At 38.4% G+C, this 26,728-nt stretch overlaps 1 protein-coding gene across 1 annotated transcript; it reads left to right on the top strand.

The window, feature by feature from the left end:
* Nucleotides 1-6,771: 6,771 nt before the first annotated feature.
* On the top strand, nucleotides 6,772-15,430 carry LOC103448894 (carboxypeptidase SOL1). Its single transcript, XM_008388152.4, has 15 exons — nucleotides 6,772-7,035; nucleotides 7,347-7,413; nucleotides 7,516-7,611; nucleotides 7,826-7,856; nucleotides 7,975-8,031; nucleotides 9,142-9,237; nucleotides 10,074-10,196; nucleotides 10,631-10,735; nucleotides 11,361-11,407; nucleotides 11,979-12,104; nucleotides 12,186-12,288; nucleotides 13,403-13,465; nucleotides 13,656-13,739; nucleotides 14,145-14,208; nucleotides 14,803-15,430. Exons 1-15 carry the CDS (start codon nucleotides 6,936-6,938, stop codon nucleotides 15,096-15,098), a joined length of 1,458 nt encoding a protein of 485 aa, XP_008386374.1. The 5' UTR covers nucleotides 6,772-6,935; the 3' UTR covers nucleotides 15,099-15,430.
* Nucleotides 15,431-26,728: the final 11,298 nt, after the last annotated feature.

Raw genomic sequence — 26,728 nt, forward strand, 5'->3', positions numbered from 1 at the left:
AATCAATTAATTCTACCTTTTTTGTGTGTATGTTTTAATTTTATAAGTTGATTTGATAACCATTTTATTTTTAACTTCTAATTTTTATTTTTTTATTTTTAACTTATAAATTTTTATTTTTCTGTCACTTTTATACTTCTGTTAATTAATTGACAAGTGTTTTGTTAACTGATGATGTTGTTACGTAGATTTGGCTCACCAAGTATAACATCTCACATCGTCCAGGGGAGTGGATCCTATAAACCTTATATGTATATTCTCATCTCTACCTAGCACTAGGCCTTTTGGGAGCTTACTAACTTTGAGTTCCATCATAACTCCAAAGTTAAGTAAGTTTGCGCGAGAGCAATCCCATGATAGGTGATCATTGGGAAGTTCTCGTATGAGTTTCCAGAAACAAAACCGTGAGGGTGTGGTCAGGGCCTAAAGCGGACAATATCGTGCTACGGCGGAGTTGAACCCATAATCTGGTAGGGGCCCGGGCCGGGATGTGACAATTTGGTATCAGAGCCAATCCTTGGCCAGAAGTGTGCCGACGAGGACGTCAAACCCCTAAACATCCCACATTGCCCAGGGGAGTAGATCATGTAAGCCTTATATGTATATTCTCATTTCTACCTAGCACGAGGCCTTTTGGGAGCTCACTGGCTTCGAGTTCCATCAGAACTCTGAAGTTAAGCAAGTTCGCGAAAGAGCAATCCCATGATGGGTGACCCACTAGGAAGTTCTTCTGTGAGTTCCCAGAAACAAAACTGTGAGGGCGTGGTCGAGGCCCAAAGCGAACAATATTGTGCTAGAGCGGAGTCAAGCTCAGGATGTGGTGAGGGGTCCGGGCAGGGATGTGACACCAAGTGTTTCATGGGGCTTAAATAAATATTAATAACTAAATGAAAAAATAATTATTATGCAAGAGTTTTTTTTTAATAAATAGTTTTTTAATACAACAAAATATTTATATTAGGGGTGAAGAGAATAAATTAATATTCAACTCACTATTTATGAGATTCGAACCTAAAACTTCTGATTTACAATAAAAAGTTATACCACTAAATTTTAGTACTAAGTAACATGTTAGAATTTATGTAGTTCAAATAGTTTGATTGAAGTTAAAAATATTTAATTTCATGAGAAAACTCGGCAACTGAGTTGTGGCCGAGAAAATCAAGTCCTTATGCAGGGATGATTGTGGGTGGGAGCGAGCGGGCAGCGGGGTATGACGGTCTATCAGGCACACAAATACCTTATGGTCGTGGGTGTGGCTGAGCATCGCGCTAAGAGCATATCTGACGAATGGTTTTTAGCCCAGACTAGAAGAAGATTTAGTCCCAAATTGCAAACAAAAGCTTTCTAACGTACCTAATCAGTCTAAAGCTGGTTAGAGCTAAAGGCTCCTTGTGAGCCCAAATTAGCCTTAGGCCTTGCCCAAGAACTTTTATGAGAGCAACTTAGAACAATGCCGGTAGTCAATGAGATAAAGTTGTCTAACGCTTTTTAACCTTTAGCCTCTCTTATCATTTGAAAAAGAAAAATGAAATTTCATGAATGATGTTAGTTTGGAAGGCTATATTTTGTCCTTAGATCATGTTCTTGCCGTTAGACATGCTCTAAGATATTTTCTTGTGCCGCCAGCCAATCAGCGACCAGCCCTAGATACTATACATAAGTTAATAGTACAAGGATCTCGAATATTGTGTTTAAGCGACGTGGCGTAATGGTGTGCCAGCAATATATCTTCCTTCTTCGACTGGTGAGATCTGCCCATCCATCTTCCCCCCAACTTGGCTCGTGATCCGTGTGGGTCCCATCTGACATGTAATTTATGCACGGCCTCTTGCTATTGGTTGCAACCGCCGGGCCCATTTGTCCTTACTCCTTTGGGCTGCTGATCGAAGAATGAATCATATGATAATGGTGAATGTAGATGATGCATGCTATCCCATCGTACCATCATACGTGGTGGCCTTCTATTGGCAGTGTTAAAAGGAGCCGTGTGGACGTCTACGTTGACCGAAATTCCCGTTTGGACAAGAGAAATGCTGACTCTCTTAAAACGGGACCCCCAACGAATTATTTGCTCTATGTATTGGAAAGGGATTCTGTCCGGATTCTTTCCATCAAATCAACCCAATCACTTAATTTTGATACTTGAAATTTGATCTAACGATTCAATTTATTATAATTTTTAAAGAGTTCCATGTTTGTAGCCGTTTGATCAAATTTTAAAGGTCTGAATTGATTGATTTAGTGGATTTAGGAGTGTATTCAATTGAGATTTTGAAGGATTTTAATTCTTTTAATGAATCTAGGGGCATTCAATCAGGATTTTAAGTGATTCTTTGAAATTCAAGGTATATTCAATTAGAATTTTAAGATATTTTATTAAAACCCTTATAAATCCAAGTGTATTAAATTAGGATTTTAAAGAAGTTTATAACATTCCAGGTATATTCAATTAGAAATTAATTTTAAAGAATTTGAGAAAGTTGAGGAATTAGAGGGAATTTTAGAGATTTCGTAGTATATTTTAAGCATTCACAAATCTCACCTCTCTTCATGAGATTTCGAGAGAATTGAATCAAAATTTTGCATGGAATCTCTATAAATCAATTAAACTCCATAAAAATCCATGAATTTATAAATCCATTCAAATCTCTCAAATTCTCAATTGAATACACCCTTTTAGTGGAAGGAATCCAAAGAGGATATCTTTTCCTATATATTATTGACACAATATTTTATGATATTAATATAATAATTAACGTTAAAATGTAAAATAACAGAGAATTTATACAGAATTTCATTTATGAGAGACTACCTTTGTGTTTTTTCAGTGATAAATATGCCCAAATGAGTAACCGACAACGGATATATCTTGTCAGACTAAACCTGTATTTTTTATGTGTCCATAACATAAACCAGAAAAATAGTATTTTAACTTTGGTTACGTTAATGCAGTATGTATAACCCAAGTTTATAATTTGTAGTGAGGGCAAGGCCACCAATTCCATCTGCATATCATTTACTCCAGGCCTAGGTGCATGCCCATTTCATGGAAATTTCTCTTATGAATAATAATATGATTATATTGTAATTGGATTTTCAAATTTTATTATTATTATTATTAAAAAGAGAGGGAGGAATTCGAAACATTACAATAATTTAGGAAATTGAGAGTTTCGAACCGGGACACATGGATGGAAACTCAACATTTTATTCACTGAGATATTGTAATTATATCTACACTCGCTATGATCTCGTTTGTTAAAGAGTATTGACTTGAGTATTACTATTTACTATATCGAAAGCATTTTGAATGAATAAACGGATGATAACTTCCTTATGTAGAAGTTAAAAGTTATTCATGAAGAAAAATAGTCTTTAATCCTATTGTTTGTGTGGGGATTAGCATGAATATATTTTCTTCTTGAATATATGCTTTCCGTTGAGATGCTCTCGGTCCGGAATTTTTATTTAATATTCTTGCTAAAAATGTAAACGTCTCTTTTAGAATTTAATAAAAGTTACCATTTGACAAAAAAAATCCTTCTAATTGTACAAAATATGAAATTTATTATCCATTTCTTCATGAATATACATGCGTACAAAAAAAAAAGGATAATTATTAAAAACGTTTCCATTGAAGAAACCATCGTTCCAGAAACTCTCAATTCATTTCCAATGCCCTCCAATAAATAAATGACGAGGTCTACTTGTCTCTACCCAATTTTCTTTTGTCCATATTTACTTCAAGAAACGGGCTTTTTTGTCATTCGTGTTCAAGATATGGGGCTTAATGAATATTCTCTCAACTACAACAACAACAACAACAACAACAACAACAACAAGGTCTTTTCTTATTTAATGGGGTCGGCTATATGAATCCTAGAACGTCATTGCGCTCAATCTTGTGTCATGTCCTCTGTTAGATTCAAGTACTCTAAGTTTTTTCTTAGACTCTCTTCTAAAGTTTTCATTGGTTTTCCTCTACTCTTTCAGCCCTGAACCTCTGTCCCGTAGTCGCATCTTCTAACCGGAACGTCAGTAGGCCTTATTTGCACATGTCCAAACCACCGTAACCAATTTTCTCTCATATTTCCTTCAATTTCGACTACTCCTACTTTACCTCGGATATTCTCATTCCTAATTTTATCATTTCTTGTGTGCCCACACATCCAACGAAGCATCCTCATCTTCGCTACACCCATTTTATGTATGTGTTGATACTTCACCGCCCAACATTCTGTGCCATATAGCATCGTCGGCATTATTGCTGTTCTATAAAATTTTCCCTTTAGCTTCAGTGGCATACTGCGATCACACAACACGCCCGATGCACTCTTCCACTTCATCCATCCAGCTTGCATTCTATGGTTAAGATATCCATCTAATTCTATGTTCTTTTGCAAGATAGATCTTAGGTAGCGAAAACAGTCGCTCTTTGTATTTCCTGATCTCCGATCCTCACCTCTAACTCATTTTGGCCTCCATTTGCACTGAACTTGCACTCCATATATTCTGTCTATGATCGACTTAGGCGAAGACCTTTAGATTCCAACACTTATCTCCAAAGGTTAAGCTTCGCATTTACCCATTCCTGAGTTTCATCTATCAACACTATATCGTTTGCAAAAAACATACACCAAGGAATATAATCTTGAATATGTCATGTTAACTCATCCATTACCAATGCAAATTGATGAGTTCTTGTTCTATTACAATCTTGATTGCCATGATTCTATCTCCTACCCTCTTGACATCTACAACATCTTGTGTTAAGGTCTTGTCCACGATGATGCCAACACCGTTTCTCGTTCTATTTGTGCCCGAATACTAAAGTTTAAAACCTGAGTTTTCTAGATCATTTGCCTTGAGACCAACCCACTTAGTTTCTTGTAGGCACATAATATTTATCCTTCTCCTCACCATAACTTCCACTACTTCTATAGATTTTCCTGTTAAAGTTCCTATATTTCACGTACCTAAACGCATTCTACTCTCTTGAACTCTACCATTTTGTTCTAACTTATTCACCCTCCCCCGTCTAATAGGATCAAAGTACTTCTTTTATGTGTCCTGTATAAAGTTGATAGGAGCATATGCTCCCAAACAACTTTGAGTGGAGTCGTTCAAAAAGAAGTTTCTATGACCCCCTTTCTCTCAACTAAAAAGAAAAAAAAGGAAGTCGTAATTGGTAGTATGATAGTTCAATGTAAATGTCACACGATAGTACCAACTTACTATATTTCTATGTTTACATAATTTTTCATACGTGATAGATATCTTTTATCAAAATAATTACTATTGATTTTATTGGAAAACTATTTTGATAATTATTTCGTTTAATGCTTATCTAGCTTAGTTCAAGTTAAGCTAATCTAATTTAGTTAATAAAATTAAATAAATTAGAGATAATCAGGTGCAACAGACACATCCTAAATCACAAAGAAATTAACTTTACTCGTAAGAACACTTTAGAACAATAGGACAAAGACGAAAGAGGCTCCATTAATGTAAGGAATATATTAATTACGACATATAATATGTCCCCTTATCACTAACAATTTAATATTATTTTGTTTAATTATTCTTTGATTAACAATGCAATAAAAGAATTAATTAAATAAATAATTAACCGTTGTGATCGATCGAGATCATGGATATTATATGCAATGCATTAGGTGTTGATACAACAGTCGTACACGTGTCCAAAGTTTTGACATTTCTTGGTCGGCCATCTTGGGGGTCCGCGTTGAGACCATGATATTGATGACCTCAAGCTCGGCCAATCCGAGGCGATTTTAAAAAGCTTGGACGGTTGAAGATAAGTAGGTGCATGATGCAGTTGCTGACGAATTAACTTTATTCCTTACCAATACCACCAACGCCAATTGTTTGAATAACTAAATTTGATGGATACATAAATTGCTTGGGGGTAAAAGGGGGGTTGCGGGAGGACTACAATGTTTCATTGTCTGAATATTTCATCACATCGACTCTTTAGATTCACTTTAACATTTGTCAAAACTTTTACAATTGTTGAAATTGAACCTAAAGATTTTCAAATCGCAAAGTATCCACATGTCGATTATGCTAAAGATTAGATTGCGACTCTCAATGGTGGATTTAGGATTCCAAGCATTCAAAGAGTCATTGGAAGTACTTCACATGTATATGTTTCGGACTGGGTGATCCTAGGACCACCTTGGTTCCAATGTACATCTGTCTCTGGTGACGCCTACCAGGGTTCATTCACAAACATATATGTAACATTGGATCCATATAACTCTTAATTCATGTTTACTTGAATTAAGAATGAGAAAAATGAAGGACTAAGAGAACATAGTAATATGGAAAATAAAGAAAGAAAATCGGATCAACTAGCCCCTAATTGATATACTTCTTGTTTTTTAGGTATTTGAGAACAAATTTTAAGAAAAAAACTAACACTTTTTCTGATTTCTTATGTCTTAGTGAACATATGAGAAAATTTAGATATTACATTCGACAACTAGTAAATTCCCAAGGTAATAGACAACTATTTCCAATATCAACTTTGTAATTTTGTAATATAATTTAGTGACATTTCTCTACATTTTAACTCAGACTACATCAACAAGATTAAACTATTAAATTTGGTTTGATTCGGTTGGTTTAAACCATTCATCTGGTTAGGTTTGTATGGCTAATTTAGGCCCAAAGACAAGTTGTTTGACAAATGGGCCGAGATCCATTTGCAACCCATATCTAGAAGTCTCCCCTTACTTTGCTTCCATTGGAATTTGTAGCCCATTTTCCCGCGAGATCCAGCATCTCCGATCTTCGTCGTTACGATTTTCTTCTTCTTCTTCTTCAACTCCTTCCGAGTTCCAACAACCGCTTCCTGAATCCGATGCTGGAGCTCCTTCGCCACCATCGTCAACCCCAAAGATCACATAATGAAGCTTGCTCTTTCCATCCTCTTCCTCTCTCTCAGCTTCTCCTCTTTTCTTCGTACTGCCACTGCTAGAGGCGGCCTGCACAGTTCCTACCCTCCAGGTCCCGCCCATCTCCTCATATGTGTTATATATATATTTGTATGCATTTTCATGTCTATGTGTGTGTATATGCATCTGTGTACATTCAATTTTTTGGAAGTTGAAAAACTGAGATTACAAGAACAAGAAGTAAATTGGAAAATTTTCCTTTGATTTCCCAGGAACCAAACGGTAGTTAATTATGTAAGACAGATTATCATGCCTATTGCTTTTATACATTTTGTTTCTTCTGTTTTGGTGGATTGTCGTTACTAAAAAAGGAAACTAGCTTAGCATTAAGAATTTAGCTAATTGTAAGTTAAATGTTGATAGGTATCGAATTTGATCCTCGCGGTGGTTCTGGAAGGCAATTGTTTGAAGATAAGAAGTCTCAGAAGCGGTATTTATCTCTAAAGTTGAAGTTTAGTAGCTTGACATGAATTATGTAATCTAATTTGATATACGTATGTGTTTATTGAAAATGTGAAAAAATTTGCGACAGTGTTGACGTAGCTCAAGGGTACATGACTAACTCTGACCTGGAACGGGCCATTAAGGTGTTCGGCCGAAGATGCAGTAACATTTCTAGGGTTTACAGGTGATTACTTGGACTTGTGCATTTTTTAACATGTACCAGATTATAATTTTACCACTTCTTGGTATATGAATAAAACAATGATATTTGTTAGTAGTAGTTTTAGTTGGATAAATGCTAGATTTTATTGTAGAATTTTTGTTTAGGCAGCTCACGATGATTATGCTGATTTATCTTTCTATTCTCCTGTTGAGGGATTTTTCGAATGGATTATCAGTATTGGGAAGAGTGTGAATGGGGTTCCTCTGGTAATCGTTTCACTGAAGTTTCCTCTTTGCTTTCGATCGCTTTAGTTTTATTTATTAGAATAACATCTTGACTCACATCTTATGAAGTTTGTAATGTTTGATTTATTATTGCTTGTAGTGGGTAATAGAAATTTCTGATAAGCCTGGGGAGGAAGAGCCTGAGCCCGCATTTAAGGTGAATGTTCTGTTACATTCAATTTTTTATTTTTGAATATTAATTTATCCAAATTATCCAAGCTGTGCTATTTGGTAAAAACTTTTGAATCCTGAAGTTTTAATCTTTCCTAAATACAATCAATTTTTTTTTTTGGAACATGGCATGTTGATATTGTGTTTATCCATAATCCAGAAAAAGTTACCATTCAAAAGAACAGGAACTTGTTGTGATGCTGTCAAGATTAGCAAAAATTAGTCCTTGCAGCTGTTTGGAACTGAATTTAACCATAAGGCTGTGTAATAAGGATGCAGACACCAGTACCTGAAATCTTTTTGCAACAATAATGCTGAATAAGGGTCAGAAACTTCAGTAATAGGAAGTTTAAATTGATTGCTTAGCGGTGGAAGTTAAAATAGTGCGATATATTTATGTCTCTGCCTCTCTGGTATTGCATCTTTGAATCCAGAAGGTTTAGGTACCTGTTTACCACCGAATTGAGTTGATTCTGGTATCCATCTGAGCTCTTTATAAATTCATTCCACTCGTTGAATTATGTTACTTGTCCCCGAGGAAGGAGAGACTGTCAATTGAATGTGTTTTGAGGGCAGTTTTAGTCACACTTTTTGTTACTTTTTCTCTGATCTTGCATGGAAACAAATGAAGGAAACTGTTATGAGCCACTTACGACCACAAGAAACTTATAATGAATCTGAGAAGCGGTAATAGGACAAAGATTATAATTTATAAGTACATGCCAAAAGATCACATGCAATTGGATAATTTGTTTTCCCTCCTCTCTTCCTTAAAGTTCAATGTTTCTGAATTCTGCCGCAACTAATAATACATTGTTAATATTTTTTTGTTGTTACCCTTTCATTTTCCACCTGCCACATTATGCGTTTACTGTTGAAAACTGAAATCTTGAATTCAATTTTTGTAGAAAAAGTTTTACTCACTACCCAGTTTTCAGTTTTTTGAGTGTTTTCGTACAGTGACTGTGTAGTATTTTTGTATTTGGTGTGCTACTTGAAAGCTTTCGTTTGTTCTTTAATGTAAATTGCTTGTTACTCATGTATGCAATTTCAAGTGCTTTTTGAACTTTTATGATAAATATGCTGGGTGCTGCAGTACATTGGAAATGTGCATGGAGATGAACCTGTAGGCCGGGAGCTTCTAATTCTACTTGCAAATTGGATATGTGACAACTATTTGAAAGATCCCTTGGTACTTTTCTTTCCTTTTATTGCAAGTGTTTGTCTAATTATTGTTCTGTAACTCTTTCATGTTATACCCTGCATGTCTGTAATTTATGGCAAATTACTTCATTCTTTCATTTTGTCTTTTCCTGTGTTGAGTGTTTTCCCACATTGCTCTTATTTTCATCTATATGTTCCTGTTTTGACATATCTGCTTCGCGAATAAAGTATTTTCAGACTTGCTAACAGAAAAAAAGAAAAAAATATTTTCAGACAACTTCTGGAAGTTTCTATATTCCTCTATTTGCTAGGCATTTGTGAATTTTTTACACTTCAATTGTGATGTGTGTTTTTTAGTGGACTGTAGAAAATGGAAATATGAACGTTGCCTTCACTTTTGTGCTTTAGACTTTACAACATTGGGGTTTTAAACTTTTATCTGTTGAACCCCTTAGAAGAACCATCATTTAACTAAGTATCTTATGAAAAAATAATTGATATTATGCCAAATTAGAGTAAATCTTAATCGGGTGGAAGAAAGAAATCCTTTTTGCGAGACATGTGCACCCATCTCTTCCTCTGATCATCTGGATTAACGTTGCATCTTTTATGCTGCTGAACATATATATGCCGTTTGTTTTCTTTCCATATTTTCCTAGTCCTTGTTATTGAACCCTTTTGATTCTCCAAGTTTCATTTGAGCATAAAACTAAAGTGATTGGCGTTAACTCAGTTTTCGCATCATAATATCATATAAACCTATTTTAAAGTAGTTATTTGTTATTCATGTCACAAATATTAGTTCTGCATGGTTGTAGTTGTACAACATTTAACGTACTCTCAAACATCCATTGGTCACTACAGGCAACATCGATTGTGGACAATGTGCATCTTCATTTACTGCCGTCTATGAATCCCGATGGGTTTTCATTAAGGAGGCGGGGTAATGCAAATAATGTTGACCTAAATCGAGATTTTCCAGACCAGGTACTTTCCGAGTGACAAGATTTAGTTTCCATCATCAATAGGAAGAGTCAATGACTTGTGGCCAAGGAAAGAAATAAGATGCAATGGAAGTAAAATATTGTTAGAGAGACCTAAGGTTAAAATCTTAAATGCCAATAGAAATAATTAATTTGGGTATAATTTTATGCCATATGAATTTGATGGATATCTTTGTTGAATACATACTTGCAAATGGGCTGTACTATCATTATTATTATGAGATTCCACTTCGTGTTAGTTGAATAGGATTTAAACCTCGCGATTGATATTCACTGTAGATTCCAAATTACAACCTCTATATAGTGGGATGTCTGAAACATCTTTTGTTTAGTATTTGTTTATATTATGGCCTTAACAATGATCAGTAAAGTCATTGGCCAATTTTCAACAATAAGAGACATTGACATGAATGACAGTTCTTTCCGGTCAATAATGATGAGGATTGGAGACAACCTGAAACAAGAGCAATAATGAAGTGGTTGAGAGAGATACAATTTACTGCATCTGCCAGCTTGCATGGGGTAATACATTGTGTTTTTCCTGTTATGATCCATTCTTTTAGTTTATTCCATAAGTATAGCTGTGCCCTTATCATGAGGTTGTTTGAGCAGCCAACCAGAATTTCCTGCTTACTGTCAGTAGCTTGCAAAAATAATCAGTTATAACTCTTTGCCATAATTGAGACCTGCATGCTGGTAAATACCTTTGGTGTCAAACTTATGGAGAATATTTAAGGATACAGAGAATGCCTGAACTACTTCTCTCTTCTGAGACAAGGAAGACATTAGCTTAATCAATATGACATATAGTATTTACCAAACACAAAGCCACTGCATTAGTGCTTGTCAGCTTGTACTTTGGAGCATGCTACCTATGAAGTGTTTGTTTTAAATTTGGTTATTTGAAGACTTATAGGAAGAAAGGAATTTGTAAATTGATCCATCCAAAATTTGTATAACAGATCTAATATAGCTCCTTAGCCTTCATCCACATTCATTTTTTTTCGCTCATCCAAATCGGTTAATTCAAAAAATACATAATGTTCATAGGGTTTAATTCCAACAGGTGGTTCTCTATCTTAGCTAATGGATTCTTTGATCCAGATTTGGAGCAATTAGTCATTACCAATTCTTTTGTTGTTCACAGGGTGCCCTTGTTGCAAATTATCCATGGGATGGCACTCAGGATAAAAGGTGATCATTTTACTACCATAAAAGTTCTGCATTTGCTGATTGTTATCTTGATACTACGGTCTTGCTTTCTTGATATGCAGTTGTGTATTTCCTGTTCTTTGTTTTCCTTTTGTCTTTTAAAAGCTTGAAATCTTGTCCTCTTAATGGGAAAACCTGTCAACCTTTAGCTCTCTTGGAACATCTTTGACAGCAAGGGAAAATGCAAATGATTTGTTTGTTGGACATTTGCCCACGAACATATGTCTTCAAGTATTCCTTTCCATTAAGCTTCTTCTGGCTGTTAGAGTGTAGGTTTTGATTATTATTCAATTTTACGTATGATGCCAAATGTATTAGGTGTTTTAAAAGTTTCTTTTATAGTGTGAAACAAGCATGGTGATGTGAATATTAGGTCTTAAGGTGTTACTATAATGTTATGAACATTGCCGACTACTAATATAATTTATGAATTTTCAAATGATGCCTAACAATATGTCCAACTTAAAATAGCATTCTCCCAGAATTTATGCTAAAGCGCCTTAACTTTTTATTTTGCACATGCCCTTGTCTTTTGATCTAAATTAAATTACAGGAAAGATTATTTTGCATGTCCGGACGACGAGACATTCCGGTTCTTAGCAAGTGTATATAGTCGCTCTCACTACAATATGTCATTGAGCAAGGAATTCGAGGGAGGGATTACAAATGGAGCATTCTGGTATGATGGCTTGAAACATTACAATTTTATGTATTTTCTTTTTGTTTGATATTCATCAATTGTTTCTTCCACGTGTTGTAGGTACCCTATATATGGAGGCATGCAAGACTGGAACTACATAAATGGTGGCTGTTTCGAATTAACGTTGGAGATTAGTGATAACAAATGGCCTACTGCTAATGAGGTCAGTCATCAGTTAGGGTGTGTGTTTGCAACCTTGATATAAAATACCATTTTAGCCAAGTTTATCATGTATGGGGATATGGTTACACCCTTGGTGTAGCCATAGGTTTATTGGACCTTAGGGCAGCGGGGATGGAACTTTGCATGGCACTGGCTGTTCTTGTTAAGAACTGAAAAGATAAGTTTCCATGGGGCAAGAGGTCGAAGATAAGTAAGAACAAAGGCTTTAACCTTGTTCATGCTCCATTAAAAATAGAATGCAAATCTATTAAGCATACATTAACAGAAACGCTCGTCCTCAAACATAGCTCAGATTACTTGAGCAGGAGCCTTTATTTTTGGTTTATTTGTCTTAGGCATGATATCTGATGAACTGGACACTTCAAAGTGACTTAAAATATCATTGGAGGGGATCTTGCAATCTTATCAGTGTGGGTTTACATTTTCAGAGTTAATAGCCTCACATCACTCCCTTCAAAACAGGAGAGCGTCTATTCACAATCTAAATTTCACCTCATTGAAGGGTTTTAGGCAGGGGATATATTTTGATGTCTGTTTAAAGAGAAGCTTCATCAACTGTGTCAGTGTCTCCTTTGTGAATATCCTAGGAAAAATACTCTACTGCAAGCATGCTAATCTCCAAATTGATTGTTGTGCCCTTTTTTCTTTTGGTTAAGAACGTTGGGTTACTCAGTATCCTAACATGGCTGATTATCTTGATTTTGTCCTTGCTTCAAGTTTTGATACTATTCTAATATCATGTTATGTTCTTTGTTCCTGACATATGCACGAGGCACAATGTCAGTTAATCATTATATTCTTTATCCGTTTCTTGTTTCCTATTAACATAAGCTTGTCCACAGTAGGTTTTGTTGCCTTCTTGCTTGTTTACATGTTTTAGTTGATTTGTTATATCGGAATTTTGGTAGTTTATATCTATTTAGTTAGGAAGATTCACGGATGTTGTTGCCAGCCTGTCCTATGATGGGTTCATTTTTTAATGATTAATTGGCACAAGTGACTTTTATTCACCTAGGAAAATTATTTCCCTTTCGTTTTAACTTACTATCATTTAACCATTTGACGTGTTGTCTTTTATGCATATAAACATGCAGCTTCTCACTCTTTGGGAATACAACAAAATGAGCATGCTTAATCTCATTGCAACCGTAGTCAAGGTATGTTACAACAGGAACAGAATTTTTCTTATTTTAGCTTGTGGTCTGTTGTTTGAATCCGTGGTGCTTTTCTCTATGCGGAACATTTGAGAATAAGAGCGAAAATTCTCCCATGAAGCCATTTCAGATTTTTCAAAATTTTAATTTTAGATGGGTGTGATATCGTTAACTACACTCTTGTACTCTTTAGATAGGAGTACGTGGAAGGATCTTTTCATCAGATGGTGGGAGGCCGTTGCCTGGATTTATTGCAATCAAAGGGATAAATTCCACGGTATATTGATGAACTTTCATTTTATTCTTCAAATTGAGGGATACTTTGTTTTGCATATTATGATTGTACAATATGGCTTCAATTTGAGATGTGAGATTGGACTGAAGTTTTAGAATCGAATTGAGTAGTAGATCAAAACAGCTGTTGAGTAGCCTAAAGTGTTGTTGGGATATTTTCTAGCCGTAAGATTAGTAGAGTAAAATAAATGACAAACGATCTGTTTGATCAGTACATTTCAAAATAAAAGGAAATTGGATAAGCATTGGAATGTTGCTTATTTTTGCTACACCTTTTGGTTTACGTCATAGTTTGTTTTACTTTTTTGGTCAGTTAGCTTTTGTACATCACTTGATAAGCTGAAGAGGACTACATGTAAGCCAATGGCTCATCTATTTTGACTGACAGGTTCAAGCTAGCAGAGCAATTGCGGATTACCATCGCTTGCTTTCCCCCGCTGGAAGATATGAAGGTAATCTTACATCCCCTTTCATACCGAGCTGGATGCTTTAAAAATTAAAAAGAGAAATTATGAAGCAATTTGAGAATTAAAACTACTGGTATCATTTTATAGAATATAAACCACATTTCCATAGTTGTACGCTTTTTCATGTATGTCATATGGAAATCGTTATATCTATTCATGGCATTGAACGTGAAATACTTTGTTGGTCATATGGAAATCGTTATATCTATTCATGGCATTGAACGTGAAATACTTTGTCTTTCCAACAAACTTGGCCTAGATCTAGAGAGTAGTGGATTGTTTAGTGAGGGCATGAAATGAGAGAATGTGACGCGAAGGTCCTCTTTTTCTGCTCTTCTTATTCCTGGTGTAATTGCAGCTACCGGATTTTATGGTAATTGAACTTAGTTTCTTATGAAGGGGGAACATGAGATACAATTTGTATCTTGAGTCCTTGACAATAAATCTGTTGAAGAATTTTGGAAACGAATGCTTTATGGATGTATGCTCATAGTTCTAATTCTATTGTGGTACCGATTTCTCATCTTTAGATTGCTTTTGATGCCTGAATATTTTGTTGGATTTACTGGTTACGTGCAGTCACAGCTACTGCGCCTGGGTATAAATCAAAGACGACATGTATCTGGTTGGAAGAAGCAGGCGCGACGAATGTAGATTTTGTTCTCGATCCTGAAGTCAATACCAGAGGAATTCAAGTTCGAAGTGCCTGTGATTGCAGCTGGGGCAGTATGAGCATCATTTGGGGAACCCCTTTCGAAGTCTACCTGCTTTTGATTGTTATTGTAGGGTTCCTTTTGTTTTTATACAAGAGGAGGACATTTAGCCGATTAAAACAAAGGCAGTTAGTAGGACCAAAAAGGCCAATTGTGGCGTAAGGATCGACTTAACTAATCATACGGAGTTTTTCTTTCTGTGAGAGTCAAAATTAAGACTCATTCCCTACGAAGAAAGGAACGGGGATGATAACGAACAATGCAACAGTGAAGACGGAAAAGAATACGTGTACTGCGAAACAAAATGCGGAAAATTTGCCGAGTTAAACGGCAGCTCCAGAAAACCTCTTGTGCACAGCACTCGAGCAACATCAAGGTCAAGATCAACTGATATATGTGGATGATAACTTTGTATTGTTTGGATGTATTTTCCATTTCCTCGTGTAGCAAAAAGACTAGATACCTTCACTAATCTCATTTCTCAAATTTGTGCATCTTTTCCCTTCAATTTGTTTTTTATTGTCCAGTTGAAGTGCTCTTGGCTCGAGCAAATTTCAGGCACATTCGCACCGGCTGTGCTTCTCATCAAAGGTGGGTGAGTACTGGGAAGCACCGCCCAAGAAAGTGCCGTTGTGGTCACCGGCTATAACTCTGTCACTACTTAACTTGTTAATCCGGTACCCTCTCCGAAGCTCAACTATTGCTTTAAACCTTTTGAAGACAGCAAACACCTCTGACTTATGCTTCAAGAAATGCAACTAACACATTCTTGTACAATCATTTATAACGTCAAGAAGTGCCTATTTCCACTTAGTGTTGTGACCTGCATAGGACCACACATTTGAGTGTATCAACTCCAATGGATGGCTTGCTTTCCGAATCATCTCTCTACTGAAGGCTTTTCTGTGATGGTTTTCAACCGCGCATCCTTCACATACTCTATGTGCTTGTTTCAGCTTTGGTAATCCAATTACCATTTCTTTGTCCACTAATATTTGTAGACTCCGGAAGTTCGAGTGACCAAGTTTTCTGTGCCACTCCCAACTCCTAAGCAATGTCTTCCACTGCAGCTGTTAGTGCATTCAAATTCATGGATTTGGATCCTTGCCGGATCCCCTCCTTAGGGATCCTAGGGATCAATGAACACAGACTGTTGATAAAAAATCGTGCGGTCATAATTTTTTCTGTTTTTATATTTTTCATGCAAAATGATGCCGTTTTACTTTTAAAAATATAAAAAGCATTTAATTGGGATCGCACGGTTTTTGATCAACGGTCTGTGTTCGTTGATCCCTAGGATCCCCAGGAAGGGGATTCGGCGAGGATCCAAATCCCAAATTCATGTCTTCCATTATCAAATGAAAACACCTATCTCCTGTCATTTGTACTAACATGATTCTCCAACTTTTTGTCCTCAAAGATAGCCACCTCATCATCACCGAATAGTAGGAAATAACTATGCTGCATTATTTGTCCTACACTTACTAAATGCTTATCTAGTCCTGGCACTAGCATCACCTTTTTAATGTGCCTAGTAACACTCGTAGTCTTAGTTACCAATGTACCTTTGCAACAGCTTGCACAATATGTCCAATTTTTCATTTTGATTCTAGTAGTCACATTCCTGTAAACATTACTAAGTAATGACTCATAAGAAGTCATGTGGTTATTGCAACCACTGTTTATGAACCAAACATGTTCATCCTTAATCACTGATGCATAATTACAAGCAAAGAACATAGAGGTTTCTTCACCAACTTCCTTTGCATGGTGAACATATTGAACAATTTTGCTTCTACATTCTTTAGCAATATGTCCTAACTTGTTACGCTTAATTACAACATTTTGGTCTCCCTTTGAACCAACACTCACCAAAATGCAAGTTTTCATAGGTTCAACAACTTTTCTTATTGCCATTGTTCTTCACAACTACTTTGGTCTTCTCATTTGGTCTCACAAAGGGCTACTTCTCCTTGTTCTTCCAAGGCTTCTTGCCTTTATAGCCACTAGCCTGAGAATTATTTCTCCCTTGTACACTGAGGTTACTAAAAGCTCTCTTATTCACATCACTATCTTCTGAGTGCCTAATTAGCCTTTATTCAAATCCCTTGAGTGTGACAACAACCTCAATAGCATCAATTTCACTAATCTTCTTGATTCCTTCTATCACATACACAATATTCTCAAACTCTGGTGTAAGATTGATTAATAACTTCTCTACAATCTTTTTGTTAGACAGATCTTCACAATACATTTTCATTTGATTAATGAATCCAAACAACTTAGTCAAATAATCCGACAATGCTTTACTATTTCTCATTCTAGCAGCTTTAGTAGTCTCTTGAGTCAATCCCAGAGCTTTAACATCACGAGCAATCAGATCTTGAGCAATTATTTGCTGCTTCTCAGAGAGTTCATTGTCTAAATATAAGGGAAGTTCACAGCCTTCCTCAACTTTCCACAAATTGTGGGATTAAAAAAATATTGTCTTCATCCTGATGCACCAGAAATCATAGTTGACTCCATTAAAGACTGGAGCTCGAAACTCAGCTCATATCCATCCATTTTTTCCTTCAACTCGACTGAGTTTTTCGTTGAAACCCAAAAAATGAAATCATAGATTCATACCCCTTGATCCAAATCTAACCAAGCTCTGAGGCCATGTTAGTCTTTGTATATGATTTTAGTGAGATTGAGATGAAATCAATAAGACATTGATTAGCTCGGTGAGCTGAAGTTGCAGTGAACAATGAGGAACACTGCCAACATGAAGGAATATAGCCGTTGCTACCTTCACACTTTCGGCGTGTGAACATCATCATAATTTGACAGATAAGGCAATATACACCCTCTAGATATTTTAATCTTCGTCATCCATTACAACTAAGAACAACAACAACAACAACAACAACAAAGCCTTTTCCCACTAAGTGGGGTCGGCTATATGAATCCTAGAACGCCATTGCGCTCGGTTTTGTGTCATGTCCTCCGTTAGATCCAAGTACTCTAAGCCTTTTCTTAGAGTCTCTTCCAAAGTTTTCCTAGGTCTTCCTCTACCCCTTCGGCCCTGAACCTCTGTCCCGTAGTCACATCTTCGAACCGGAGCGTCAGTCGGCCTTCTTTGCACATGTCCAAATCACCGGAACCGATTTTCTCTCATCTTTCCTTCAATTTCGGCTACTCCTACTTTACCTCGGATATCCTCATTCTCAATCTTATCCTTTCTCGTGTGCCCACACATCCCACGAAGCATCCTCATCTCCGCTACACCCATTTTGTGTACGTGTTGATGTTTCACCGCCCAACATTCTGTGCCATACAACATCGCTGGCCTTATTGCCGTCCTATAAAATTTTCCCTTGAGCTTCAGTGGCCTACGACGGTCACACAACACGCCGGATGCACTCTTACACTTCATCCATCCAGCTCGTATTCTATAGTTGAGATATCCATCTAATTCTCCGTTCTCTTGCAAGATAGATCCTAGGTAACGAAAACGGTCGCTTTTTGTGATCTTCGCTAGATTGCTCCGGTCATTAGTGTGGATAAGTATATAAATGGATAGAGATAGGAAAGCAAACACAAGATGTACGTGGTTCACCCAGATTGGCTACGTCCACGGAATAGAAGAGTTCTCATTAATTGTGAAGGGTTTACACAAGTACATAGGTTTAAGCTCTCCTTTAGTGAGTACAAGTGAATGATTTAGTACAAATGACATTAGAGTACAAATGACATTAGGAAATATTGTGGGAGAATGATCTCGTAATCATGAAACTTCTAAGTATCGGAGTGTGGTATCATCTTGACTTGCCTTATCTGTCTCATAGGTAGATGTGGCAGCTTCTCTGGAAGTACTCTTCCTCCATCCAGGGGTGGTATCTTTAATTGGTGGAGATGCACAAGGTAATGTATCAATTTCACTTGAAGCTTACTTGTAGTTTCAGGCTTGGTCAAGCGCGATACAAACCATGTAGTAGGAGTCCCCCAAGTCGCCGAGCTAGGGGATCTGCTGAAAGAGGTGACAGACAAGGTAAGCAATCAGAGCTCCGGCTGATTGTTCACCTTCTCCCCATCTTGCAGCAGCATGAAGGATAAAGAGAAGAAAAATGAGAAGAGATGATATGAGATACTTTTGCTTTTGAAGAAGTAGCTTTCCACAGGCTTATTCTTGAACTGAGCTGGAGGGTTTTCTGGTTTCCTCCAGAGTATAAGGCCGACTGAAGAATTTGAGGGTCAAAACAAGTCCATCAAATCTAGAGTACGTTCGACCCTGCTGATATGGGATACTTTTGCTTTTGACAGAGTAATGGATGTATAGGCACGTGTGCTGTTACGCTTGTCTCCACATGCTTCCTTGTATCCTTCGCACTTGCCCTATCTGTTCCTCAAGCAGATGCGGTATCTTCCCTGGAAACATAAGATGTTGAAGATGAGTACTCGAGAGCAATGCCAGGTAAGTAATCAGGTAAGGGGTTCCAGGCAGTCAGTTCCTGATTGGGAGCTTGATTTCAAGTGCTGACTGATTGCTCTCTTTCTCCTTGTCTTGCAGGTAAAAACAAGGCCAAAGGAAAAGACAGGGAAAAAGCATGATATGGGATACTCTTGCTTTTAACCCTGATGATATGAGATATTCTTGCTCTAGTATAGCTTGTTTGCAGAGGTATTATCAGGGGGAAAGAAAGCTGAATATTTCGAAAGGCTTCGTTGGGAGTGCCCTCTCAGATATGAGGAAGGGTTAAGCATTTTTGCAGGTCTGCCTGTTCGTTGGGGATGGAGGTCGACATATATAGGAGTCTCCCTAACAACAAGTAGTAATGCTATTCCTTTACCCTGCTTGGTCATAGCACGGTAGTGGGAGCTGCCAGCTTCACATGTTTTAACTCTGTCAGAGCACTTTGAAAAAGTGGCATGTGGTATCTGGCTCTCGAGATTCGGAGAACGATGCTTCTTCGATTTTTGAGAAAGCAATCATGCTAGGGGTCTGGCTCTCGAGATTCGGGGAGCAGTGTCTCTTCGATTTTTGAGAAAGTAATCATGTTGGGAGTCTGGCTCTCGAGATTCGGAGGGCGGTGCCTCTTCGATTTTGGAGTAAGCAATCTTGTTGGGAGTGTTTTCTCGGATGTGAGTAAAGGTTCGGCATGTTTGCTAGTCTACCTTGCCACGAAGCACGGAGGTTGACACACAGGGACTTTCCAATTATCCAGCAGTGGTACTGTTCCTTTACCCTTGTGGGTAATAATATGGTAGCTAGACCTTTAAAATTTATGTGTCTAAACTTTGTTAGTGCTGTTTCTTTGCTATTCTTTTACCTTTCTTGGTCAGAGCGATATAGTGGGAGCTGCAAGCTTCACGTGCTCAACTTTGGCAGAGACTTTGGCAAAGTTATCTGTGGTACCCATGAGCTATTGTTGCGTGTGGGAAGTGGGTGATTGAACAGTAAGATTCATGTGTTTTCGACTTCACCAGAAGTCTTCGACAGAATGCCCATAATTTCCGCAAAGCTGAGTGTGCGTGTGACAGGTGCTGACAAGGCTAGAAAAGTAGGTGCCTCTTCGATTTCTGAGATCGGCCCTCGTGATCTCTGAGCAGCCCAGCTTTTGAGAAAGCGAGCGCCTCTTCGATTGATTCGGAGAACGATGCCTCTTCGATTTTTGAGAAAGCAATCATGCTGGGGGTCTGACTCTCGAGATTCGGGGAGCAGTGTCTCTTCGATTTTTGAGAAAGTAATCATGTTGGGAGTCTGGCTCTCGAGATTCGGAGGGCAGTGCCTCTTCGATTTTGGAGCAAGCAATCTTGTTGGAAGTGTTTTCTCGAATGTGAGTAAAGGTTAGGCATGTTTGCTAGTCTACCTTGCCACGAAGCACAGAGGTTGACATACAGGGACTTTCCAATTATCCAGCAATGGTACTGTTCATTTACCCTCTCTTCGATTTTTGAGAAAGTAGTCATGTTGGGAGTCTGGCTCTCGAGATTCGGAGGACGGTGCCTCTTCGATTTTGGAGCAAGCAATCTTATTGGGAGTGTTTTCTCGAAAATGTGAGTAAAGGTTGGGCATGTTTGCTAGTCTACCTTGCCACAAGGCACAGAGGTTGACACACAGGGACTTTCCAATTATCCAGCAGTGGTACTGTTCCTTTACCCTTGTGGGTAATAATATGGTAGCTAGACCTTCAAAATTTATGGGTCTAAACTTTGTTAGTGCTGTTTCTTTGCTATTATTTTACCCTTCTTGGTCAAAGCGATGTAGTGGGAGCTGCAAGCTTCACGTGCTCAACTTTGGCAGAGAACTTTGGCAAAGTTATCTGTGGTACCCATGAGCTATTGTTGCGTGTGGGAAGTGGGTGATTGGACAGTAAGATTCATGTGTTTTCTACTTCCCCAGAAGTCTTCGACAGAATACCCATAATTTCCGCAAAGCTGAGTGTGCGTGTGACAGGTGCTGACAAGGCTGGAAAAGTAGGTGCCTCTTCGATTTCTTAGATCGGCCCTCGTGGTCTCTGAGAAGCCCAGCTTTTGAGAAAGTGAGCGCCTCTTCGATTTCTGAGATCGGCTTTCATGGTCTTTGAGCAGCCCAACTTTTGAGAAAGCAAACACCTATTCGATTTATGAGATCACCCTCGTGGTCTCTAAGCAGCCCAGCTTTTGAGAAAGCAAACGCCTCTTCGATTTCTGAGCAGGCGCCTCTTCGATGTCTGAAGCTCCGTCGAGTGCAGCTTTTTATAGGGGCTAGCATTAAGTTCCAAAGCACACTTGAATCTCCACCAGTAGAAGCTCCATTCTTGCACTTCTAAGATCTTGATTTGTCCGACTTCTTCTCTCTTCAACACCTTTGAAAATGTCTGGCCCCTCCGACCGTCGTTTTGACTTGAACCTTGTTGAAGAGGCAGCCCCGCCTTCTCCAGACAACATATGGCGCCCATCCTTCGTCTCCTCTACTGGTCCTCTTACCGTTGGGGATTCCGTGATGAAGAATGATATAACCGCTGCGGTGGTGGCCAGGAACCTTCTCACTCCCAAAGATAACAGACTACTTTCCAAACGGTCTGATGAGTTAGCTGTTAAGGATTCGCTGGCTCTCAGTGTTCAGTGTGCAGGTTCTGTGTCTAATATGGCCCAACGCCTATTTGCTCGAACCCGCCAAGTTGAATCATTGGCGGCCGAAGTGATGAGTCTCAAACAGGAGATTAGAGGGCTCAAGCATGAGAATAAACAGTTGCACCGACTCGCACATGACTATGCTACAAACATGAAGAGGAAGCTTGACCAGATGAAGGAAACTGATGGTCAGGTTTTACTTGATCATCAGAGATTTGTGGGTTTGTTCCAAAGGCATTTATTGCCTTCGTCTTCTGGGGCTGTACCGCGTAATGAAGCTCCAAATGATCAACCTCTGATGCCTCCTCCTTCTAGGGTTCTGTCCAATACTGAGGCTCCGAATGATCCCCCTTCGATGCCTTCTCTTTCTGGGGCTCTACCGACTGCTGAGACTTCTCCTAAGCAACCTTTGTGAAGGCTCCATCTTGTTTGTTTATTTTGACTCATGTATATGTACATATTTGTAGCTTATCGGGGATATCAATAAATAAGTTTTCCTTCATTTCAACGTATTGTGTTAAATACACCAAAGCCTTCTTCGCTAAGTTCTTTGAATTTTTTTTTTTGTTGAAGCTTGTATGTTGAAGCTTTCTGAGTGGAGCATGTAGGTTGGGGTAGTGTTCCCTTAATTTTCCGAGTGAGGAAAACTTCTCGGTTGGAGACTTGGAAAATCCAAGTCACTGAGTAGGATCGGCTATATGAATCTTAGAACGCCATTGTGCTCGGTCCTGTGTCATGTCTTTCGTTAGATCCAAGTACTCTAAGTCTTTTCTTAGAGTCTCTTCCAAAGTTTTCCTAGGTCTTCCTCTACCCCTTCGGCCCTGAACCTCTGTCCCATAGTCGCATCTTCTAATCGGAGCGTCAGTAGGCCTTCTTTGCACATGTCCAAACCACCGTAACCGATTTTCTCTCATCTTTCCTTCAATTTCGGCTACTCCTACTTTACCCCGGATATCCTCATTCCTAATCTTATCCTTTCTCGTGTGCCCACACATCCAACGAAGCATCCTCATCTCCGCTACACCCATTTTGTGTACGTGTTGATGCTTCACCGCCCAACATTCTGTGCCATACAGCATCGCCGGCCTTATTGCCGTCCTATAAAATTTTCCCTTGAGCTTCAGTGGCATACGGCGGTCACACAACACACCAGATGCACTCTTCCACTTCATCCATCCAGCTTGTATTCTATGGTTGAGATCTCCATCTAATTTTCCGTTCTTTTGCAAGATAGATCCTAGGTAACGAAAACGGTCGCTCTTTGGTATTTCTTGATCTCCGATTCTCACCCCTACCTCGTTTTGGCCTCCATTTGCACTGAACTTGCACTCCATATATTCTGTCTTTGATCGGCTTAGGCGAAGACCTTTAGATTCCAACACTTCTCTCCAAAGGTTAAGCTTTGCATTTACCCCTTCCTGAGTTTCATCTATCAACACTATATCGTCTGCGAAAAGCATACACCAAGGAATATCATCTTGAATATGTCCTGTTAACTCATCCATTACCAACGCAAAAAGGTAAGGACTTAAGGATGAGCCTTGATGTAATCCTACAGTTATGGGAAAGCTTTCGGTTTGTCCTTCATGAGTTCTTACGGCAGTCTTTGCTCCTTCATACATATCCTTTATAGCTTGGATATATGCTACTCGTACTCCTTTCTTCTCTAAAATCCTCCAAAGAATGTCTCTTGGGACCCTATCATACGCTTTTTCCAAATCTATAAAGACCATGTGTAAATCCTTTTTCCCATCTCTATATCTTTCCATCAATCTTCGTAAGAGATAGATTGCCTCCATGGTTGAGCGCCCTGGCATGAACCCGAATTGGTTGTCCGAAACCCGTGTCTCTTGCCTCAATCTATGCTCAATGACTCTCTCCCAGAGCTTCATTGTATGACTCATTAACTTAATACCCCTATAGTTCATGCAATTTTGTACGTCGCCCTTATTCTTGTAGATAGGCACCAAAGTGCTTGTTCGCCACTCATTTGGCATCTTCTTCGTTTTCAAAATCCTATTGAAAAGGTCAGTGAGCCATGTTATACCTGTCTCTCCCAAAACTTTCCACACTTCGATTGGTATATCGTCTGGGCCTATTACTTTTCTATGCTTCATCTTCTTCAAAGCTACAACCACTTCTTCCTTCCGGATTCGACGATAAAAAGAGTAGTTTCTACACTCTTCTGAGTTACTCAACTCCCCTAAAGAAGCACTCATTTCAGGTCCTTCATTGAAAAGATTATGAAAATAACCTCTCCATCTGTCATTAACCGCGTTCTCTGTAGCAAGAACCTTTCCATCCTCATCCTTGATGCACCTCACTTGGTTTAGGTCCCTTGTCTTCTTTTCCCTTGCTCTAGCTAGTTTATAGATATCCAACTCTCCTTCTTTGGTATCTAGTCGTTTATACATATCGTCGTAAGCCGCTAACTTAGCTTCTCTGACAGCTTTCTTCGCCTCTTGCTTCGCTTTTCTATACCTTTCACCATTTTCATCGGTCCTCTCCTTGTATAAGGCTTTACAACATTCCTTCTTAGCCTTCACCTTTGTTTGTACCTCCTCATTCCACCACCAAGATTCCTTTTGGTGTGGGGCAAAGCCCTTGGACTCTCCTAATACCTCTTTTGCTACTTTTCGGATACAACTAGCCATGGAATCCCACATTTGGCTAGCTTCCCCCTCTCTATCCCACACACATTGGGTGATTACCTTCTCTTTGAAAATGGCTTGTTTTTCTTCTTTTAGATTCCACCATCTAGTCCTTGGGCACTTCCAAGTCTTGTTCTTTTGTCTCACTCTTTTGATATGTACATCCATCACCAACAAGCGATGTTGATTAGCCACGCTCTCTCCTGGTATAACTTTGCAATCCTTACAAGTTATACGATCCCCTTTCCTCATTAGAAGAAAATCTATTTGTGTTTTTGACGACCCACTCTTGTAGGTGATCACATGTTCTTCTCTCTTCTTAAAGAAGGTGTTGGCTAAGAAGAGATCATATGCCATTGCAAAATCCAAGATAGCTTCCCCATCCTCGTTTCTCTCCCCAAAACCATGGCCACCATGAAAACCTCCATAGTTGCCTGTCTCCCTGCCCACGTGTCCATTTAAATCTCCTCCTATAAATAACTTCTCTGTCTGAGCAATTCCTTGCACCAAGTCTCCAAGGTCTTCCCAAAATTTCTCCTTCGAACTCGTATCCAACCCTACTTGAGGTGCGTACGCACTAATCACATTGATAAGTTCTTGTCCTATTACAATCTTGATTGCCATGATTCTATCTCCTACCCTCTTGACATCTACAACATCTTATGTCAAGGTCTTGTCCACGATGATGCCAACACCGTTTCTCGTTCTATTTGTGCCCAAATACCAAAGTTTAAACCCTGAGTTTTCTAGATCCTTTGCCTTACTACCAACCCACTTAGTTTCTTGTAGGCACATAATATTTATCCTTCTCCTCACCATAACTTCCACTACTTCCATAGATTTTCCCGTTAAGGTTCCTATATTCCACGTTCCTAAACGCATTTTGCTCTCTTGAACTCTACCCTTCTGTCCTAGCTTCTTCACCCTCCCCCGTCTAATAGGATCAAAGTACTTCTTTTGTGTGTCCCGTGTAAAGTTGATAGGAGCATATGCTCCTAAACAACTTTGAGTGGAGTCGTTCGAAAAGAAGTTTCTACGGCCCCCTTGCTCATTTAACACTGCATCCGGGTGCCGATGGAGATACAGCGACCCTTGCTCACTTATCACTGTGCTCGGGCCACACAGCGCGCCACTTACGGGTGACGCCCTAGCTTTAGCGCGATTTTGTTCTGGATTCATTTTCATAAGGATTCGACGTGATCTTGGAGTGCCGGCTGTCGACTACCTGACGCCCTCCCCCTCCTCCTTTATCCGGGCTTGGGACCGGCCATGTAAAATTACATAGGCGGAGTTATCCATTACAACTAAGAACAAACCCAAAAATTTAAGAACACTTGAAACTGAGAACCCATAAATTGATTCTTCAATCTTTGACTGCAACAAAGCTTATTTATCAACATTGAGAATGAGAAACCACAAACTAATTATACGAATAGGCCTCTGCTTGTAGAAGCATAACGAATGGTCGGGTATTCAAGAAAAATAAACTTATTTCAAGTCACTGATTATTGCTAGGGTTTTCAAAACCTTCTCAAGCTGTAAACTCTAGTTTTAATGGCGATTCCGCCATGGCTATGTCCGATTACCACGTTGGATACATCAGCCCCAATGCAGTAGACACGGTTATTGAATAACTGAAATCCCATTAACATGATTGTCTTTCTTCTTCTAATTTATCTTGGTTTGTGTTTTTTGTTACTCGATCGTACTGGAGATCTTCTGCATGATTTGTGTGAGACATTAAAAGTGAGATCTAACCATAAGGATTATGAAAGAAAATTGACCTATCATAATTTAATTTTATGAACATTTTAATCTAAGAATATTTAAATTTCAAAAAGATGCATGCTTCGCTAATAAAAATTCATGCCAAACACAAAACAATATTATCATCACTTGACCAATTGGGTCCTCTAACATGATCATTTAGCCGTTAGATTTTGTGTGGATGTTTGAAAATAAATACATAGATATTATAGAGTTTTTGAAGTGAAATTTGAGTTAAATATTTTTTAATTGTTCTAGCCCTTAGATTTAAATTCA

The sequence above is a fragment of the Malus domestica genome, chromosome 05 (assembly GCF_042453785.1).
Source record: "Malus domestica chromosome 05, GDT2T_hap1".
NCBI classification, from domain to species: Eukaryota; Viridiplantae; Streptophyta; class Magnoliopsida; order Rosales; family Rosaceae; genus Malus; species Malus domestica.